Raw genomic sequence first — 17,730 nt, forward strand, 5'->3', positions numbered from 1 at the left:
TTTTGGAAAATGGCTGCAATGAAACAAAGAGTGAAAAATTTAAAGGGGTCTGAATACTTTCCGTACCCACTGTATGAGCGACTGCTATCTGTTGTGGAATTTTCCTCACGTTACTCTGTCCTCTGTGACTGTCTACATCTAGGAACTAAGGTGGAGGGAACAACTCTGACTGGCACATGATCAGACAGTGGTTTACAGAGTGGTGGATTGGCTTTGCAAAAAACACCCGCAGCGGTCTATGAACGGAATAACGCATCTTAAATATCTCAGTAACGCAAATTTGATTGTGGGAAGCCAAAATCGTGATTGTGATTCAAATTTGATTCTTCTCTTTCCAAAATAGCGGCGTGACTCAGCAATCAGTCTGCTTCTGTTTTATTCAGCTGGATTAGCCAGCAATCTTCGAAACTAGCTTACTAGCTAGCTGTCTAGCAAAGATATTAACTAAGAAATTATGGATATAAGCGGTGGCTAACCATAATAGGGTTAACTTCTGTTAACTTAATTAAAAAAAAGTCACTTGCATCCCTTAATTTGTTAAATCATAAGTATATAATATCCCTTTGATTGCATGTTGTTTTGTGTTATTAGAAATTAATTAATAAAAGTACAATACATTTATTATTCATAAGGCTTTCTATTTTGATTTCCATTACTGTGAAATGGAGTTACTATTAAACAGTCACCCATATTTAACCATACTAAAAGAGAGGCAGACACTGGATAAGCAGAGATTAGAAATGGCTTTGTGGTAAGTGATTCACTTGACTCTTACGCAACACTGATGACAGCATGTTACAGGACACGGCTCTTGTTGATGTGTAGGCAACAGCTTTGGGTAGCGTTATATTTATCTCTGATTAGCCTAACTTTTCTTCTGGGAATGTTTGTTACAGCATAGTTTGTTTTTCATGTTCCAGAAAGCATGTGACCAAGGCCAGCCATGGTCAAACACCTTAGGGTTGATGGTCTTCCAGTGGAAATACGAGTGACATGCACGTAACAGTGAAAGGAATGACCTAAATGGAATGTAATAACAGGTTATGGGGGGGGGATTGACTTCTTTGGATGTGTGTGCTGGATCCATGACAGTGCATTTTGGGAAAAAATAGTCCCCTAAGTGCATCGAAACATCAAGCTGCTGGTGTGACGTCTAGTAAGTGTTTTGTGATGTTTAGGTATTTTCCCAACTAAACTGAAACTTTGTTTTCTGTCCATAATTCAAAACCTTGTAAAACTTGCGCTTAAAATCTACCAGCGATGTTTGGTATGTTGTTTGGTATGTTAAGTCTGCGTAAATAACGACCGCATGCATGACCATTAGTGTCTGGCAGTGCACATGCACATCCTCACACTGTACACACACTTGAATCCTCTCATGCATTAATAGAAGCTCTGTGAGGCTGCTGGCGTGATGGACAAACATGCATGTTGCCATACAGAAGAACAATTTAAAGCTCTTGAATAATTAAGTAGCAATGGGGAGGAAGTAGGTCAGCCCAGCAGACAAGTGCACTCCTCAGTTTTAGTTCCTGCTCCTCACCATGGAGCGCTGAAAGTCAGGTGGGCTTTATGAACAGAGCAATAAGAGAGTAAAGAGGGATTTGTGGGTGGAGACCTCATACATCAGAGCGACGGGGGTGATTAATATTAAATTAACCTTAATCTTTATTGAACAAGAAGTACAAGTCATGATTTTATTTGAGTTGTCAATTAGCTGGGGCTAGTGTTAGTGTTGCAGTGCAGTTATGCCAGGCTACATCTTGCTTTCCCATGATGTAATTTAGTTTTAAGGTTTGACTCGGCGTAGTCAAATGCATGCTAGACCATCAGCAGACTGTAAAAAGGCTGACAGGTTTTATGTTGTAGGATTCAGAGGAAGATATCAGAGATGTCAGTCATATCTGTCATTTATCATAACACACACACTGACGACTACAGATTTGTTTTTGTTTGACAATTTTAAACAGCAAAATTACTGTTTAAACTTTCCATTAAATAGGCTATGTACTCCATCTAAACAACTACACAAATACTGCTCTATAGTAGAGATCCGTTTTTGGAGTTGGGAGTCAAGAACAAGTGTTATGTTATGTGCAGTGTGTGAAGGCTTTAGTTCTACACCAGCCAACAGGAAGGGGGAAGGGAGAGCCTTATGTAATTTCACACAGTGTCGCTTAGGCGGCCGGCAGCATGGGAACAGACAGGAAATCCAATAGCTGCTCTGCTGTCCAGCCTGGATACAGCTGTGGCGATCACATCTGGAGGTACAGGCCAGCCAGTCACTGGTTCATCTCTCTCCTCCTCGTCCTCTGTCTCCTCTCTTCCCTGTCAGACACACACATTTACAGTCTGTGTTCAGATAATGCTAATGTTAGATTGAGATTTGGGTTGTTACGATAAACAAAATACTAATAATTAATAAAATATTAATACCTCCTTATACAGTTGTCATTTGGTAATATGTTGCTGTGGAGAAAATGAAAGTGTTAATTTTGCTCTACATTATTATTGATAACACCTGACCTACACCTAATTATTTTCAGGACCACAACCCAGTTACACTACAGTCCAACGCAACTGAAGAGTAGCAGCCCCACACTAAACTAGACTGCAACACTCATGTTATGTGTCTTTGTCCATCATCTGTGATGTTAAAATCTCTCATTTCCATATAAAGAAATAAAAAAAAGTGTTGTCTTGTTCCTAGCTAGGTTATTAAATCCCAGTTTTAAAAAGCATTTACAAACAGGTCTCACACGCTCTGTGTTGCACTGTTCTCTGTTTTGCCGCTTTCCGTTTAGGTCACCTTTAGTAGTTTAGCCTGGGATTTATAGCGTCAATGTTTAGTTGGGCAGTCCTCAAGTAGCAGCAATTCTGCACTAGCAAATAGCAACTTATGCTACAATACAGGCCAAAAGGCGGCATCTTTTTGCCTTGCTTACTGCTGTTAAACTGAAAAGTATTAATACATACTGAGCTAAGCTTACACATTTAAGGCTAAACAAGCAAGCCGGTGCTTACATTTTATTCATCCCGTTTGGTCCACATTTAGTGACTTCTACATTTCTACATCTGTGAATGCTGCGTACAGTTACAATTCAATGGTCTAATTTCTGACGGCGTTAAAGATATTTCAAATGAATATTTTATGTGTACACATACATTGTTTTATTCCAATGCTACTTCCATTTTTAGTTAATATTCACTTTTTTGATTAAAATAAATTTTTGAGGCCTCGCTTGCGGCTGTAGGGGTTTCTTTTGTGCTAATCTTACGCTCCTTAAAAAAATGGGAAGTATGCTGTTTAGTCAGATTGTAAATAAAATGTTTGACAGGCTGTGTTTAAAGGAGATGATTGCACCTCTCTTTATCAAACAAATTACAGCCGTGTCAAAGTTGACTGCGAGTGCTCACTTTTCTCAGTGTCCTTAGTTGCTGACTGGGGTGTGACGACTGTTCCTTCCCTGGAAGTTGAGCAGAGGTAAGGTGTCAGGATGTTCTTTCTCTGTTTAGTACTAATAGCTTTGCGCTAGCCACCTGCCTGCCAGGAACTGCACTATATATCAACCTGGCACACACGGACAATAATTATATCACCTGCTGCCTTTAATAGCCTCTCTCTAGCTATGTTTCTATCCACTCAATTGGATTATCTGAAGTTTGCTATAAACCTTCATGTGAATATTGTGTGTGTATTGTGTGTGTAATAAGCTGTGTTGAACAGCTTGATGTAACTTTTTTTTTTTTTAACACACAAAACATACAATTTGCACTATGAACACCCCCCCATCACCATCCACCCAGACAAAAATCAAGAAAAGATGACTGTATCTCACGACCATTCAACAAATATAACTAAATAGACAACACACCATACACCAAATAACATGTATAAATGACAACACCATAAACCCATCATACACATCTCTACCCAGTACAAAAACTCTTAGGAGCCCTCCAGAAAGCTCAGGTACTTTCCCCATTTTCTAAAGTAGACACCCATCCACAGCTTTAAAGTGAATAAAAACCTGTTAGTAATAACGTCGCATGTTTTTTTTGCGGTAAATTTGGCATATCAAATTTGAAACATTTAAAGGGGTTTCCATTATTTTCGCACTGAATCGCTCCACATTCAAGCAAACATTTGCAAACTAAGTTTGCCAGCCAAAATAGATCTTGCTGTCTACCTACAAATGATTAATATTAAACAAGTTGTGATAGTGCTTAGGCGCCAGCTGATAGCAACATATGGAGCTATAATAAGACACCAACAAGGCTATCAAAACATCACTATGATTATGCAGATGCACGTTAACGCCAGACGACAACTATCTAAAATAGCCATTATGTTTTGCTCTTCAATTAAATTTAAAATGTCTTGTCTCCTTGTTCAATAACTTTTGTTACATTGCATAGTTTTTAACATACAAATAAGTCGGGGTTCATCTTGTCTGCTACGTTTGAGGTTACACATGTACCCACACTAAAATATCTTACATGTTGACCCCTGGACTACATTGATTTTTGTGGTGTCTAACCCTTCTGTAATGTCAGTGTGACAGTATCTACCAATAAAGGGGTATTCCGCCTCGTCAGCAATGTCTTAGATGTTACTGCGTGGCAGTGTAAAGGGCGTTGTGCTAGCGTTTGGCAGCTCTATGAGTGTTTTTCCTGCTCTTGCCCAACCATTAATTCAAAGGTGTTCCTTCGAATTTTACTGGCTGATGCACTGCAACTTCCTTTTTTTTGTTTTTGTTGTGTTCGGATTAGTTTTTCTCGTGTCATGATGTTGTTGATGCACAGGGCAAAAGGAATAGTCCATTTAAAGTACACATGTTTAAATTGCAAGGTTTTATTCCACTGAAAGCAGTCAGGAAAAATATAATTGAGAAAGAAAATGCAAATCAACAACAGGCTTTGCATGGTCACAGTGTTATAGAGAACTACATAGATCTGATAAAACAGAAAGGGTGAAGTCAGGTGGAAAAGGCTTTAGTGATAAAGTTGTGTGTTTCTGGAGAAGCTGTTCTTACCACACAGATTGACCTTGCTTCTGCACCCTGACCTTTAAAAAAAACCTCTTGGGACCCCAACACTGAAGCTTCAGTTGATTATTTGTGAGAGATTTGTTTCCCTGTTAAATTGGAGTGAATGGGGAGGAAGGTGAAGGGTGGAAGTATGGCAGCTCTATTCCCACCCTTGGCTGATTTAGTTGCAATGGCTCATAGGTGGTGACTGACAAAATAAATGTTGATGAAAAAGACCACCAGTTTCTCTCTAGTAATAGAAAGTCTACATTATTTCCACAGGATGTTAAGTGTTGCAGCTGTGGATTATTTTAGCAGTCCGCTTTCTTTGCAGTTGTTTCTTAAAATCATCATATTTCTTTCAATTACATTCTAGGATGGGGAGGAGGGGGAGGGGGAGGGGGGGTCATGTCACCTGACGGAAAAGCACTCATCTCAACTAGCAATCCTATTGATTTGAGTTGACCATATTATGCTAATTTTCAGGTTCATAATTGTATTTTGAGGTTTTACCTGAATAGGTTAACATGGTGTTTTGACAAGTCGGCTAACCGTAGCATGCTAGCGCTAGCATGCTACGGTTAGCCAACAGTAGAAAGCCATGAAGATTTTGAACAGCTCACCCGGAGACTGAAGGCAGAAAACATCCAGAAACCTTGTATCTCACTCAAAACAGCATGTTTGTATGTGTGTGGAAGCACCAAAGACAAAGTAACACCCCAAATCCCCCTTATTTATTTTTTTCACAATATGGGCACTTTAAGTTAAATGCTAACGTTGTCCTGTGTTGGGTCCGCTCCGTGGACTGAATATATAACCGTAGACTGGATGCTTTCTGCTGAGATGCTGAGGCCTTGAGGTTGTGCTTCTTTTGAGAGCTTGTTTTGTTTTACAATAGACACACTATAAAGTAGAGTTTTTGTTTAGTTTCAACTTGAAACGGTCCCAAATTTTGGACACTTTTTGTCTTTTCTCTGGCCTGCCTCTTCTTAGCACTCGCTATTTTCTACATTTTGCAATCTGCGCCGCAGGTGTAACAGCACCTTTACGCAGTCTGTGAGCGTGCTGTGTGAAGGTAATGATTACCCGGGCGAAACCCAATGGGCTACATATAGTTGTATGGATTGATCAAAGCTTAGATGTAAAAATAATGATTTAAGTTACTCGAGAAATCGTTTCAGCATTAGTCCAAAGACCTGGTGTCACTTTTGGCACAACAGAAACTGGACCACCCATGCTGCCAAGATGAGGACAATTTGAAAATGCTTTAGAAAGCAGGTGTTTGCATGCATGTATAGTGTTTGTGAGCAATTCAGTATTGAGGGTGAGTGAGTGAAAAGGGTAAGCGAGCAAGAGCCTCCTTGTCCAGGGCCTTTCGGTAATGAGGCTCCAGGGAGATAAATCCTTATGAGACCTGACAGGGTGCCACATTCCTAGGCTGAGAGTCCTAGCAGGCCCCCTCCCCTGGGCTCTGCTCTCTAGGGCACTGCTTTATAGACTTCTGATGTTGTTCCCAGACCAAGCCTTATGTCCTTTACAGTTCACTCGTCTGCCTTTTTACAACCGCTCCATGCATTTGACTTGAGCCTTTGTTTCTTTCGGCCGTCATTTTTGCATAAGCCCTCGTAGACAGCTCACCCTAATGTGTGTGTGTTCTGTCTACAAATGCGCACATGATTAACAGTAAATAATTGCAGTTGCGTCGATGGGCTGATCACACCCTCGGTTCTATCAGGACCAAGCCGTGCTCTCAAGGCTCTTATCAAAAAATATGTTACAAGCTGTGGAATCACATTTCCTCCCTTTTAGAAATTGACTCTCGAGCCACCAACTCAGACTAGACAGAGATTTGGTTAACTGTTTATGTCAGTGTTGTTTTGAAGTCAGCCTCCTGCTCTCCTTGGCAGGCTGGAAGCCGTCTGTTTGCTCTGTACTAGTACTTTCACAGCCATTCCTAAAATGGAGAGGGAGGGTGGGGGGTAAGAGGATGAAATATTGGCTTGCACCGCTGAAGGCTGAGGCCCACTCTACTCTGTGCAGAAGACGAAAGCAAAAGAGAGGGGAGAAGGAAAGCACGCTAGAGCGAGAGAGTGAGGTGACCGAGTTCATTCGCCGAGTTGGCAGTGAGCCACTGACTTGCCTGTGGCTGTCTGTAGCTGTGCCAGTGCATGTGTTTAGCCTCTTGTCTGGAAAGGCCCCATTCGCCTCAGAGTTTATGTCAAAGCTCTCTCATTGTGTCGGCCATCTCATCTTGATTCAGGTTTTTTTGTGTCCTGAGGATCTTGTGACTGCCTTCAGACTTGTTTCCGTCCTTCTCTGGGGAATCTCTCTGGACTGGACAGTCATCAAAGAGAGGCTTCCAAGGAGAATGGCTTATCTCACACTCTCTTTGTCTCGCGGCCCTGTTTTTCTGCCCTTTGTTGAGCATATTTGCATGCTATGTCAATATCATGAGTTTTCCTCATCTAGAATTTTACCAGCAGTGAGTACTACTCAAGGATTTTAGCACTTCCCTTTGTGTGGTTTGTTTACTCAGGTGTGTCTCACCAAAAGATGAGTGTGCACCAGTTTCTTGAAAATATTTCAAGCCACAGTTTAGACTACTTGGCACAAAGGCAAGGTCTCTAGCTGCTGTGAGAATTTCAGCAGTGTTTCCCTATCTCGTGGCCTCGCTGAGCCCATTTACACAGCTCCTCTGTTCCTTAAAGCCAGAGCCATGTTCAACGTCTCATAGAGCCCTTTGCATAACTGAAATCAAGTGACACTTTGTGTCTGACAGTGGGACAGGAAGGAAGGGTAGATAGTGCCCCTCTTTGTACTGCACTAAAGAGTCAGTAAACGGAGACTGGCACTCCACTACTGGTTATATGCCAACAAAGGAGACTACTTGTGGTCTAAATGTTCATATTGTTGCAAAATGAGCTTGTTTGGTTTAGGGCTGTCCAAACGCTTAATATAGCGATTATTTTTTCGATTTATCTAACGATTCATTTTTTAATTAGCGATTATTTTCCCATTGCTCAATCACACTAAATAAATTTCAATGAGGTTCAAATCTTTGACTTTAAATTACACTTTATTAAAAACACTGCACTGTTCAAGTAAAATGAATTTGTCGTGCAACCTGAAGCGAGATGAGGGCTGTCAATCTAACAACAAAATAAAGTCACAATACAAAAATATAAACTCTTCTTTAACATCCAAGCTCTTCTCCCTTTGATCTTACAGTAAAAAAGTGCAATTTAACAACATATGAAATTAGATGTATCAAATAAATCCAATTAAAAAAAAAAAACAAATTCACATTTCAAGTCACTTTCAGGAGAAATACACAAATAAAAAACTTAAAAAGAAAGTTAAAAAATGCTATTTTTCTCTCTCCTTTCTAAGGGAATTATGAGCCCAAGCCCAGTTTGAACTCGACAATTTCTTAATGTTTGGGCCGTTATAACTGACGTTATAGAAGACTGGTTAGATATCTGAAACATATTGGCCTGGTTACGCATTTATTAAAGACAGTGCAGGACATACTGTACATAGGTGAGCTACAGGAGACCCTGCAGAGGCATACAGTAGGTGAGCAGAACTTGCGGTGTTTTTCTGCTGTTATCCTGACTCTGGATCATTTTACAAAGTCTACAGACTACCACATTGTTGTTGGCATTAAGAGTAAAATACTCCCACACTTCAGAAGACCATGTGCAAGCCTTTTTCTCAACGTGTTGATCGCGAGGAATTCATACTTGCGCTGTTAATCGAGGCAGCTATGTTATGTTCAGAGTTTGCGTAGACGCAAATTGTTTGTGTCGACTCATTTATAAAATCTATGATGACGACGAGTCGTCCCAGCCCTAGTTTGGTTACTGGTTGCAGATGTTATTACTGAAATCCTGGTCATCTTGGGTCTTTTCAACAGACCACTACGAGAATCTATGGCCACCAGCAGAGGTAGCAGACCTGGCATAAGTACTAGTGAGCTAGTTTCTTTTAGTCTCTTCTTTTTAGTTCTTTTATATCATTTATTTAAAAAATAAAATAAAATGTGTAGATGTTTTTGGGGAGTTTGTCTCTGTGGTGGGGGATTTCCCTTTCAGTTACCAAAACTGCAGTGCACCTAGAGCACTTGTCAATATTTCCAATTGATAGCCCATATTTCTGCCACTGTGCGTGTTGATTGGCTGCACAGCATTGAAACATGAGCTAAGAGAAAGTAGCATCATTAGTCAGAGGTTATAGAAATGGCTGGAGTCCTAATTTCTTTGTTGGGAGGAGTCACAGGGATACATGTCACAAGCACTACTACTACTACTACTACTACTACTACTACTACTGTCATAACAGGAGTGTTTGGGAATGGTGCTGTAACAAGCTGATCAGCGCTGAACTAGTAAGCCTCTCTTCCTTTAGCTTTTACAGAGATGGTATTTTGGAGTGGGTAACAGCTGACTGTGTGTCTGTTACTTACATCATCAATCTTGGCAGTGTTTCCCATACATAGGTTCTACTTTGGATAGATTTATACCCGCCCAGGTAGATAAAATCGGAATCATGTTTTTTTTCCAATCAATGTTATTTAAAATAGCACACAGACCAGCATCCTCCAGATTCTTCCCCTTGTAAATTTGTGTGCCGCAGCCAGGATTAAGTCTTACGTTAGTAGTAGTAGTAGTAGTAGTAGTAGTAGCAAATATCCTCTATAGTAGAATGCTGCTTGTGATGTTGCTTCCCTTGGGATTAACTGTACTGATAAACTCAAAATGCAGCGGCCACACTGCTGTGAAAGCTCCCCAAATGTCATTTACACAGTCTGGTTGTTGACATTCTCTGCAGCAGTGTTTTCCGCTTAAGCTGTATTTAGAGTTTACTGGAGCTAACCGCTAACCAGAGCTAATCTTTGCTAATCGTTGCTAACCGTGCCATCAGTGTACGTTCATCTTTATCGTCTTCTAGTCTGGTTTGTTAATATGTATTTATTTCTTTCTAAATTATCTTGTTATGTAGTCATTTAGTTCATTAAGTAGTTTATAAACCATTGTTTTACTAGTTTTTGCCGTCACATCCCATGTCACCCACCACCACAAGTTCATTCTCAAACCTGTGGGAAACACTGCTTGGTCAAAGATAACAAACTTATTGAATATACAATCATCTACGATCTAGTTTGCATGACATCACCCTAAGTCAAAGTCTAGTGCCTGACTTTATCTCCATCTGTCATTGAGTTATTTGTGTTGCTTGGAAAGCCCCATTAAACTTTAAAGAGTATTTTTGGTTTACGGGATAGCTGCTTGACTTTGCTGGTCTCTGTCTGTAAGTCTTCAGGGTGAAGACAGTGGGCCATTCACTAAGCAGTGAAGGAGGGCTTCAGTCTAGCAGGTGCACAGACTCTCACTCCTTTACTAGGAGCAATGGGGGGGGGGGGCAGATGTGGTAGGGAGGTGATGACATTCTGATATCCGGAGAAGACAGAGACACACTTCTATCTGTAGCTACATTGGAGGTGCTAGCCATACAACATCCAATTGTTTCCGAGCAACAGCCCCACATGTTGAATAATGTTTTATTGCAGGTATTAAAGTCTCCAAGGCAATTCCACTGGGGTTGCTTAACTCCAAAACATGTTTTATGACCGATTTCTTTGTTTTGTTTTGTTCTCTGCAGGTTGCTGGCTAACAGAAACGGCCAATAATGCACAGCATCTGCTCTGCAGCCACACCCACTTCCGGTTTGTAGAGGAAGCGGCTGTGCCAGCATGTCCTCTCATCCCCAGTCGGTGCCGCCGGGCCGGAGGACTGTGGACACACGGCACCTGCCAAACCCAGCCAGTCTACCCCTGCAGCTGCAACGGGCACACACGGTAAGGGGCCTGGCACACAATGCATTTTACGGCACCACCTGTAGTGCCTCAACTTCTTTTTAGGTAAAACCCTCTGAGAGATTTTACTAGAGTTGTAGCTCAGGCTATCCCTGCTTGAATATTTAGTAAACGGGGCATTACTTTGAACCACCGGAAAGGGCCTGACCCCAGGGGCCCCCACTGGTGTTTTTTCCAACAGACATATGCCCAAATTGCAATGTTGTGCACACAGAGCTCTTCCCTCATTAGATGTTTGAGTTGCCAGTCCATGTTGTCATAATGGAATCACATTAGGGCTCTCGCCATTATTTCCACTAACCCAATGATCATGATTGTTCTTCTACGTATTAGGGACAAAGCTGTCTTTGCTTCAAAGAAGAGGCCTCTAGCTGATGTAGAAGTTCATTCAGTGAACGTTTTTGTTCTTTCGTGGTGGGAGAAGCCCTCAGGGTCCCCACAGCTGCACCTGTAGTTAATCCCACCACTCCCTCTTCTCATCACATTCAAGATGAGATGGGATGTCTCATGTCCCTCTGGGATGGCAGAGGGGCAAGTTTACAGTAGCTGCATGGTTTACCCCGTATGTGTAAGAAACAAATGGAGGTAGAGGGAGAAACGAGAGCTGGAGAGATAAGAAATGGCAACTACAGAAGAAACAAGGCAGGGGATGGAAAGAAATGTAAACATGATTTTATTGACTTCATTCTTGTGAAGAAGGGATTTGGGCACATTGTTCCACATTGTCAACTTGTTGTTTATTTTCCAGGAAGTGGGACTGGTTGACTACCACTCTCATCATGCCAGGGACTACAGCTCCCACTTGAACCAGCCCCATCGCCGCCGGCCCTCCTTGCTTTCGGAGTTTCAGCCTGGGAATGAGAGGTAGGTGCACCATGCTCATATTTAAATAATATTACCTCACATGCAACCTATTGCCCTTGTTTAGGATGGAAGGGTGTTTGGATTGCTAATGTTTTTAATTACATTGCCATTTTTTACATTACCTACCAGTGTTTCCCTAGGTTTGTGGAAGACACACGTCCTCATATTTGGTGGGGGTTTAGGGGTCCTCCCTCAAGAAAACGTTATGTCAGAGCACGTTTAAAAGAAAAATTTAAAGTTGTACAAAAATAACTACATGAAAATATTCCAGCCATTCAATTGCTTGATCTTTTTTTGAAAATTGCACCTTCATTTCATTATTAATCTTATTTAACATCCTCCTCTGATAGGGATTATAGATGACATGACATTTTAGTTTCATTGATTTTCACAGTCAGTCAATGTGAGAACAATATACCATTTACATAGAAGTGGTAGTGCTGCTCCTTTGACGTATTTGTTCTTTTTTTTAAGATTTTTTTTTGGGGGGCATTTTAGGGCTTTAATGGACAGGACAGCTGAAGTTGTGAAAGGGGAGAGAGAGGGGGAGTGACATGCAGCAAAGGGCCGCAGGCTGGATTCGAACCCGGGCCGGCTGCGTCGAGGAGTAAACCTCTATACATGGGCACCCGCCCTACCAACTGAGCTATCTGGGTGCCCGTATTTGTTCTTTTTAAGTCTTGGCAACTCAGGGACAAAGCATGCTCAATGGAAGTGTCATGCTGGCTGCATTTTTATACAGTATTATTCTACTAAAGCCCCTGTTAACCATCCCCAAGTGTAATCCTCATGTAATTGGCATCCACAAGCCGTTCCTCTGTTATGTTTTGTTAAACAGCTCTGCGGAGCAATGGAGCTTGCAGAGTTTTGCCATCTTCAATAGACCAACAGTAGGTCAGGCAAAGCATTTTATGTATACTACTTTCCCTCGGAAGACTCAGGTCTTGTACCTTCCAAAGTTGTTTATTATTTATATAGTCATGCTTTTTTGACGATGAGTCTTGATGAGTACTTGTGAATAATTTATGTTAAATTTTTACGGTGTTGGTTTCCTAGAAATCGTCCGGCAGATACTTGTTACATGTACAGAATGTCGGGGGTGGAATGGGGCTGTCTTTATAAATATGTCAAATAATTTGGGTACCCAAACCACTGGAACAAATCGGAGCTTCCACAGCAGACAGCAGATGGTATAATGACTCTGTCACAGTGTGTGGCCGTTGCATGTTGTGACGTTGCCTTAAGTATCAATCAGATAGGATTATAGTCTTCAATGTAAAGGCCAGAGCTGTGTGTGTTGGTCCTGTCTAACAGTTAGCATAGCCTAGCCTACAATGTGGGAACAATGGGTCATGGGTTCATACAGAAATAAACACTGCACTTGATATCTTGGAGGCAGGCTTCTGTGGGTGGCGAGTCTTTCAGTTGAATATATCAAGCCTTCAGGATTCATTTTTAGGTCTTAGAATCTTGTCTGAAGCCCCCGTTCTATGTTATCATTCAGAGTCTGAATAGTGTAATTCTGTCCTTGGCAATCCTTCAATCTATTCTCTTCTCAGATGTGTGCTTGTCTCTTTAAGTCCCAGTAATTCTTCACACCATGTGTAGCAATCTGAAGATGGTTCAGAATCTCGACAGAGAATGTAGGCACCAACACGGCCTTAGAAACTGTTATTTTCTTTAATAATGGCTGTATCTCCTTCTCAATATAACAAATCTACGTCTGTTTTTCCTTATCTCCTCTTAAATTGTCTTGGAGTAAAGACAAAGCGAAAATGTACTATTTAGTTAATGCTCCAAATGTACCTCAATTACAGGTCAGAAAACCACAGCAGTATAATCACTGGTGAGCCACTAGGCTAGTTGTTTGTTTCATCCTCCTCTTTACTCCAGGCTATATCTCAGTCTCTCCGCCTCTTGCCATCTGTCTGAGATCACCCAGGCTACTTGAGAAAGGGGGTGAATACATTTTATAGCAAGCATAACAAGACCGAGAAACCACTTAACAGGGTTTCTTTTCTGCCCAGAACAGAGTGTGGAGTGCAAACAAATCTGCTGCAATAATGTAAAATGAGTTTGATTGTGGGGCTGTGAATGTGATTATTCTTGTCCTTTATCTTTGAACTTTGAGTAATGTAGTAAATGGGTGTTAAAGTAGTATACAGAGGTTTTTGTTCAGACCCTAGTATGTGGATGTGTGTATAGTTACGGGGGTGTGTTTTCAAATATTTGCACAAATGGTCCACTGTACTTAAATATTATGCCGTGTCACTATGACTGTTTGGGGATATTAGTAACCCTTTACGTCTTTACTGACCAAGCTAAAAGCATTTTGTTTTTTATTATGAACGTTTAAACTATATTTTGATCCAAAAGTAAACCCTGAATTCTGATAAGGAGTGTATAGCAATAATGCTGAATTACTCAAAAGTGAATCATAATCCATCTCTGAAGCGATTGCTTTTCCCACCCCTTCCCATTTTTAGAAATGGCTTTGATTTATTTCAGTATCCAGCATTTAGCGGCTGTAAATGACCCTGTCTCCCGCTGCTTTGGCCATTGAGTAATGTGCTTTTTGTTTAGCAATATGAAGAGAGAAGTTTTTGGACTCCACCCATTGTCCCTCTTCTGTCCACTTACTCATTTACTCCTTTTCATTCATCCCAGCTGTAGTGCAGTTAGCCTGGCTTCCCCCTCTGTTAGCCATCTTTGTGCCGTACACAGCTGCGGAGCTGCTCCTCAAGGGAGCAACCAAGAGATTGGAAGCTGCAAAAATGCCATAGTGCTTTACCAATAACAGGCTGCTATCAGCAAACATGATCTCTTGTTCTTGTCGTAATCGGGCACAAACCCGTAAGACAGTAATAGAGGTTTGTGTGTTGTGTTGCCCCTGTCCATCTCCTCCCCACACACTGCACCCCCACCTCTACATCTATTTATCTCATCCTCCAGACAAATCCTCCCCAGGGAGCAGATTATTCTGCACGCTCACAAGAGAGCGAGGGAGAAAGAAAGAGGGGGAGGGAGGGAAAGAACGGTGGTGGGCTAGAGCTTGTTGATGTGATTATGTAAGTGCCAAGCCTGTATGGAGATGAGGAAGTGTGTGACTGAATGAGTGAGAATAATGCTTTCAGGGGGGAGTAGTCACATGCCATCTGGGTATTAAATCTGGCCCTTATTTTTCCAAGTACTATTTAGTAGAGGTGCGCGATTCAGAAAATGTCAGGATTTGATATCGATTTCAGGCTCAAGATTTGATTCAAAAATGATTCTCAATTAAAATCACAATTTACACTATGTAATTGTTGTTACTTTTCAAAAAAAAACATGAATTAATTTTTGGGACACCCTTACTATTTAGGCCATCACTCCAAACACCCACTATCCATTTCCTTACTCAGTACCCCATGACACCTTTTAACATCCAGATTTGACGAATTACATAAGAGATAAATATATATATTTTTTTATATAAATCTCCAGTCTAGTCGGCGTATGGTCTTGATTGTTGCACAAACCCACCAGCACCCCACTAGGCAGAGACAGGCTCCATGCTCTTTGGCACATAAAGAAACCACACACTAAGCCATTGTGGGCCTCGACCAGCAATTATGGTTGTGTTTTCCCTCTTCTTTTGAGAGGCCACTTCCATTTTGACGCTGGCAGCAAAGTCACTGACATTCTGGCATCTGCCCCCAGGGCAGACTTGAGTAAACTGTTCCCTCAGAAAGAACAGAAAGCCATTTACCAGTGGGCTAATAAAAAAATTAATAAAAAAATGTAACTCTAAGTAGGCAGTGCAGTTAACATTCAGAAGCTGTCATTTGATTACAGACCAAGGGTCCATTTTACTGGCGCATGTTAGCGCGTTGCTATCCATCCCCACCAATGATGAACACATGCAGAATGTGGTTTATACTAGCTCCACACATGCAGCAGATCACGACCGGATCATATTACAGTATGGTTCTCTCCCCCCCCCCCCCCCCCCCCCCCCCCCCCCCCCCCCCCCCCCCCCCCCCCCCTCCGGTGTCTGTTAGTGTAATTGTTAGCATTCCCGGCCATCCAGACAAGTTCTAGTTTTGGGGTGCTGTATAGGGAGTGCCATAGCTATATTGCAAGTCTAAACTACGCACTTTTTGGGCTTTGTGTGTGTAGCCATTGACTGCCTAGCAATGTCTGCAAAACCTCGCGCAAGAGCTGCTTTACTGTATGCTGCTAGATTTTAAACCATTACTGTTACAGTGAGTCATCATTTCCAATTTCCTTGATTCCCGTTCTTTCCCCTTTCCACTACCAAGTGCCCCATTGCATGTTCCAATTTAGCAGAAAATGGTCTTCAGTGATTACTTTATGATAATTCTTTTTGATTCTAATTAAGCCAGTTGGCATGTGTGCCTTGAACAAAACCGTAAAGATTTAGGTTAGCCTGATCTCCGGTCATGTTGTGCTTTTGTAAAAAGTGTCTTTTTTTTGTGGTTACCTGTAGCCTGTATTGATGGGATTTGATTTTGCCCTGCATCATGCCTTGTATAGATCAATATTGTCGCAGTGTTATTGAGGTCTTCACATCCCAGATGATTCAACCTGGGATATCAGTTTGACACGTAGTAACACCTAAGTTTTTTCTTTTGCTCATTGATTTCATTGGTCTCGCTCCTTTTGCTGCAACTATTACCTGAGTATGCTTTGAAAGTATATTCTCTAATACGGAGGTCTGTTTCAGCATCTAGTAATCAAACTTCACTCATTTACCTTATCTTCCATTGGTTGTTCTTTGGGACTAGTCCCTCCCTCCTCAATTATCAACTTTGATCAAAGTTGTAAGTAGCTGCTAATTTTGGTACGTTAACATGCTTGTTAGCATGTAACTACACATGATAATTTATGGATTTTAAAGTGCAGATATTTAGCATGACACCAATATATCAAGGAAAGTTTTTTTTTTTTGTTTTTCACCAGCCGTTACATTAAAAACTCATCTCATGCCCTATATCAACAACTGTTTCCGAAAGCTTACTCTTTATCTATGTGTTAAAGTAGCTTTCCATACTTTTCTCTAATCTACTACATTTGTATTTTGCAGAGGACAAGAGCAGCATATTCGCTATGAGCACATGTACCTGCAAGAGGCCAGCAGCCAATCAGAGGTGGAGTATGGAGAACTCAAACGCCCTCGTTTAGAGATGGGACCAGAGTCGATGATGAGGCCTTCATCCCACCGGCCACAATTGCCTATGGGAGGGTCTGAGGATATGGGAAAGGTCAGTTGTCAATATAAATTACAGTATGTAATATGTACAGTTTGGAGGGTTTATAGCTAGATGGTCAACAAGCAAATGAAAAATAATTCGTACTTGACCTGGCTACGAAAGACAGCCAATGAAGTACAAAATGTACTGTTTACACAGTATACTTAAGGTGATAATAGTTTTTTGTATTTTTCACATAGCATACAAAACCATACACATCACATGCATACAAATTTCATGAATGAGCTTAAAATCTTATCAAAAGTGTTGTATTTCCTCCTTCACTATATATGCAACTTTCTCCCTAGCCAGACATTGCAACAACCCGTCAGTTCAACGTTGGTTGCTTGGGCTATTGACATTTCCATGACAGAGCAATTTTATGTTTAGCTTTTAAGTGGACAAAATATAGAATAAATATTTTATGTGCCTCTAGCTTGGGAAATCACTGTTGGTGTCCTCATAAGTCTTCTTGTAAATTAACATTTACTAGACAATTTTGAGAAAGTATGACTCACAAGGCATATAAGGTGACAGATTTTTTACTACTTTATTCATTACATTTATTTTTTTATTTTTTATTTTTTTATTAATCCTGCCTGCCTCCTTCAGAGCCAAGTTTTTTTCAATTTTTATATATATATATATATATATATATACACTCACCGGCCACTTTATTAGGTACCCCATGCTAGTAACGGGTTGGACC

At 41.0% G+C, this 17,730-nt stretch overlaps 1 protein-coding gene across 9 annotated transcripts in view; it reads left to right on the plus strand.

The window, feature by feature from the left end:
• ncor2 (nuclear receptor corepressor 2) overlaps window positions 1-17,730 on the plus strand; it is a 111,351-nt gene that overhangs the window by 10,284 nt on the left and 83,337 nt on the right. For all 9 annotated transcript variants that reach the window (XR_004656595.1, XM_034871306.1, XM_034871313.1 and 6 more), the window contains exons 2-4: window positions 10,692-10,887; window positions 11,654-11,769; window positions 16,856-17,033. Coding sequence is in view for 8 of the 9 variants with exons in the window: in XM_034871306.1 (XP_034727197.1) it covers window positions 10,783-10,887; window positions 11,654-11,769; window positions 16,856-17,033 (399 nt within the window). In the remaining variant the exon portion in view is untranslated. The remainder of the gene's footprint in view (window positions 1-10,691; window positions 10,888-11,653; window positions 11,770-16,855; window positions 17,034-17,730) is intronic.

The sequence above is a fragment of the Etheostoma cragini genome, chromosome 5 (assembly GCF_013103735.1).
Source record: "Etheostoma cragini isolate CJK2018 chromosome 5, CSU_Ecrag_1.0, whole genome shotgun sequence".
NCBI lineage: Eukaryota > Metazoa > Chordata > Actinopteri > Perciformes > Percidae > Etheostoma > Etheostoma cragini.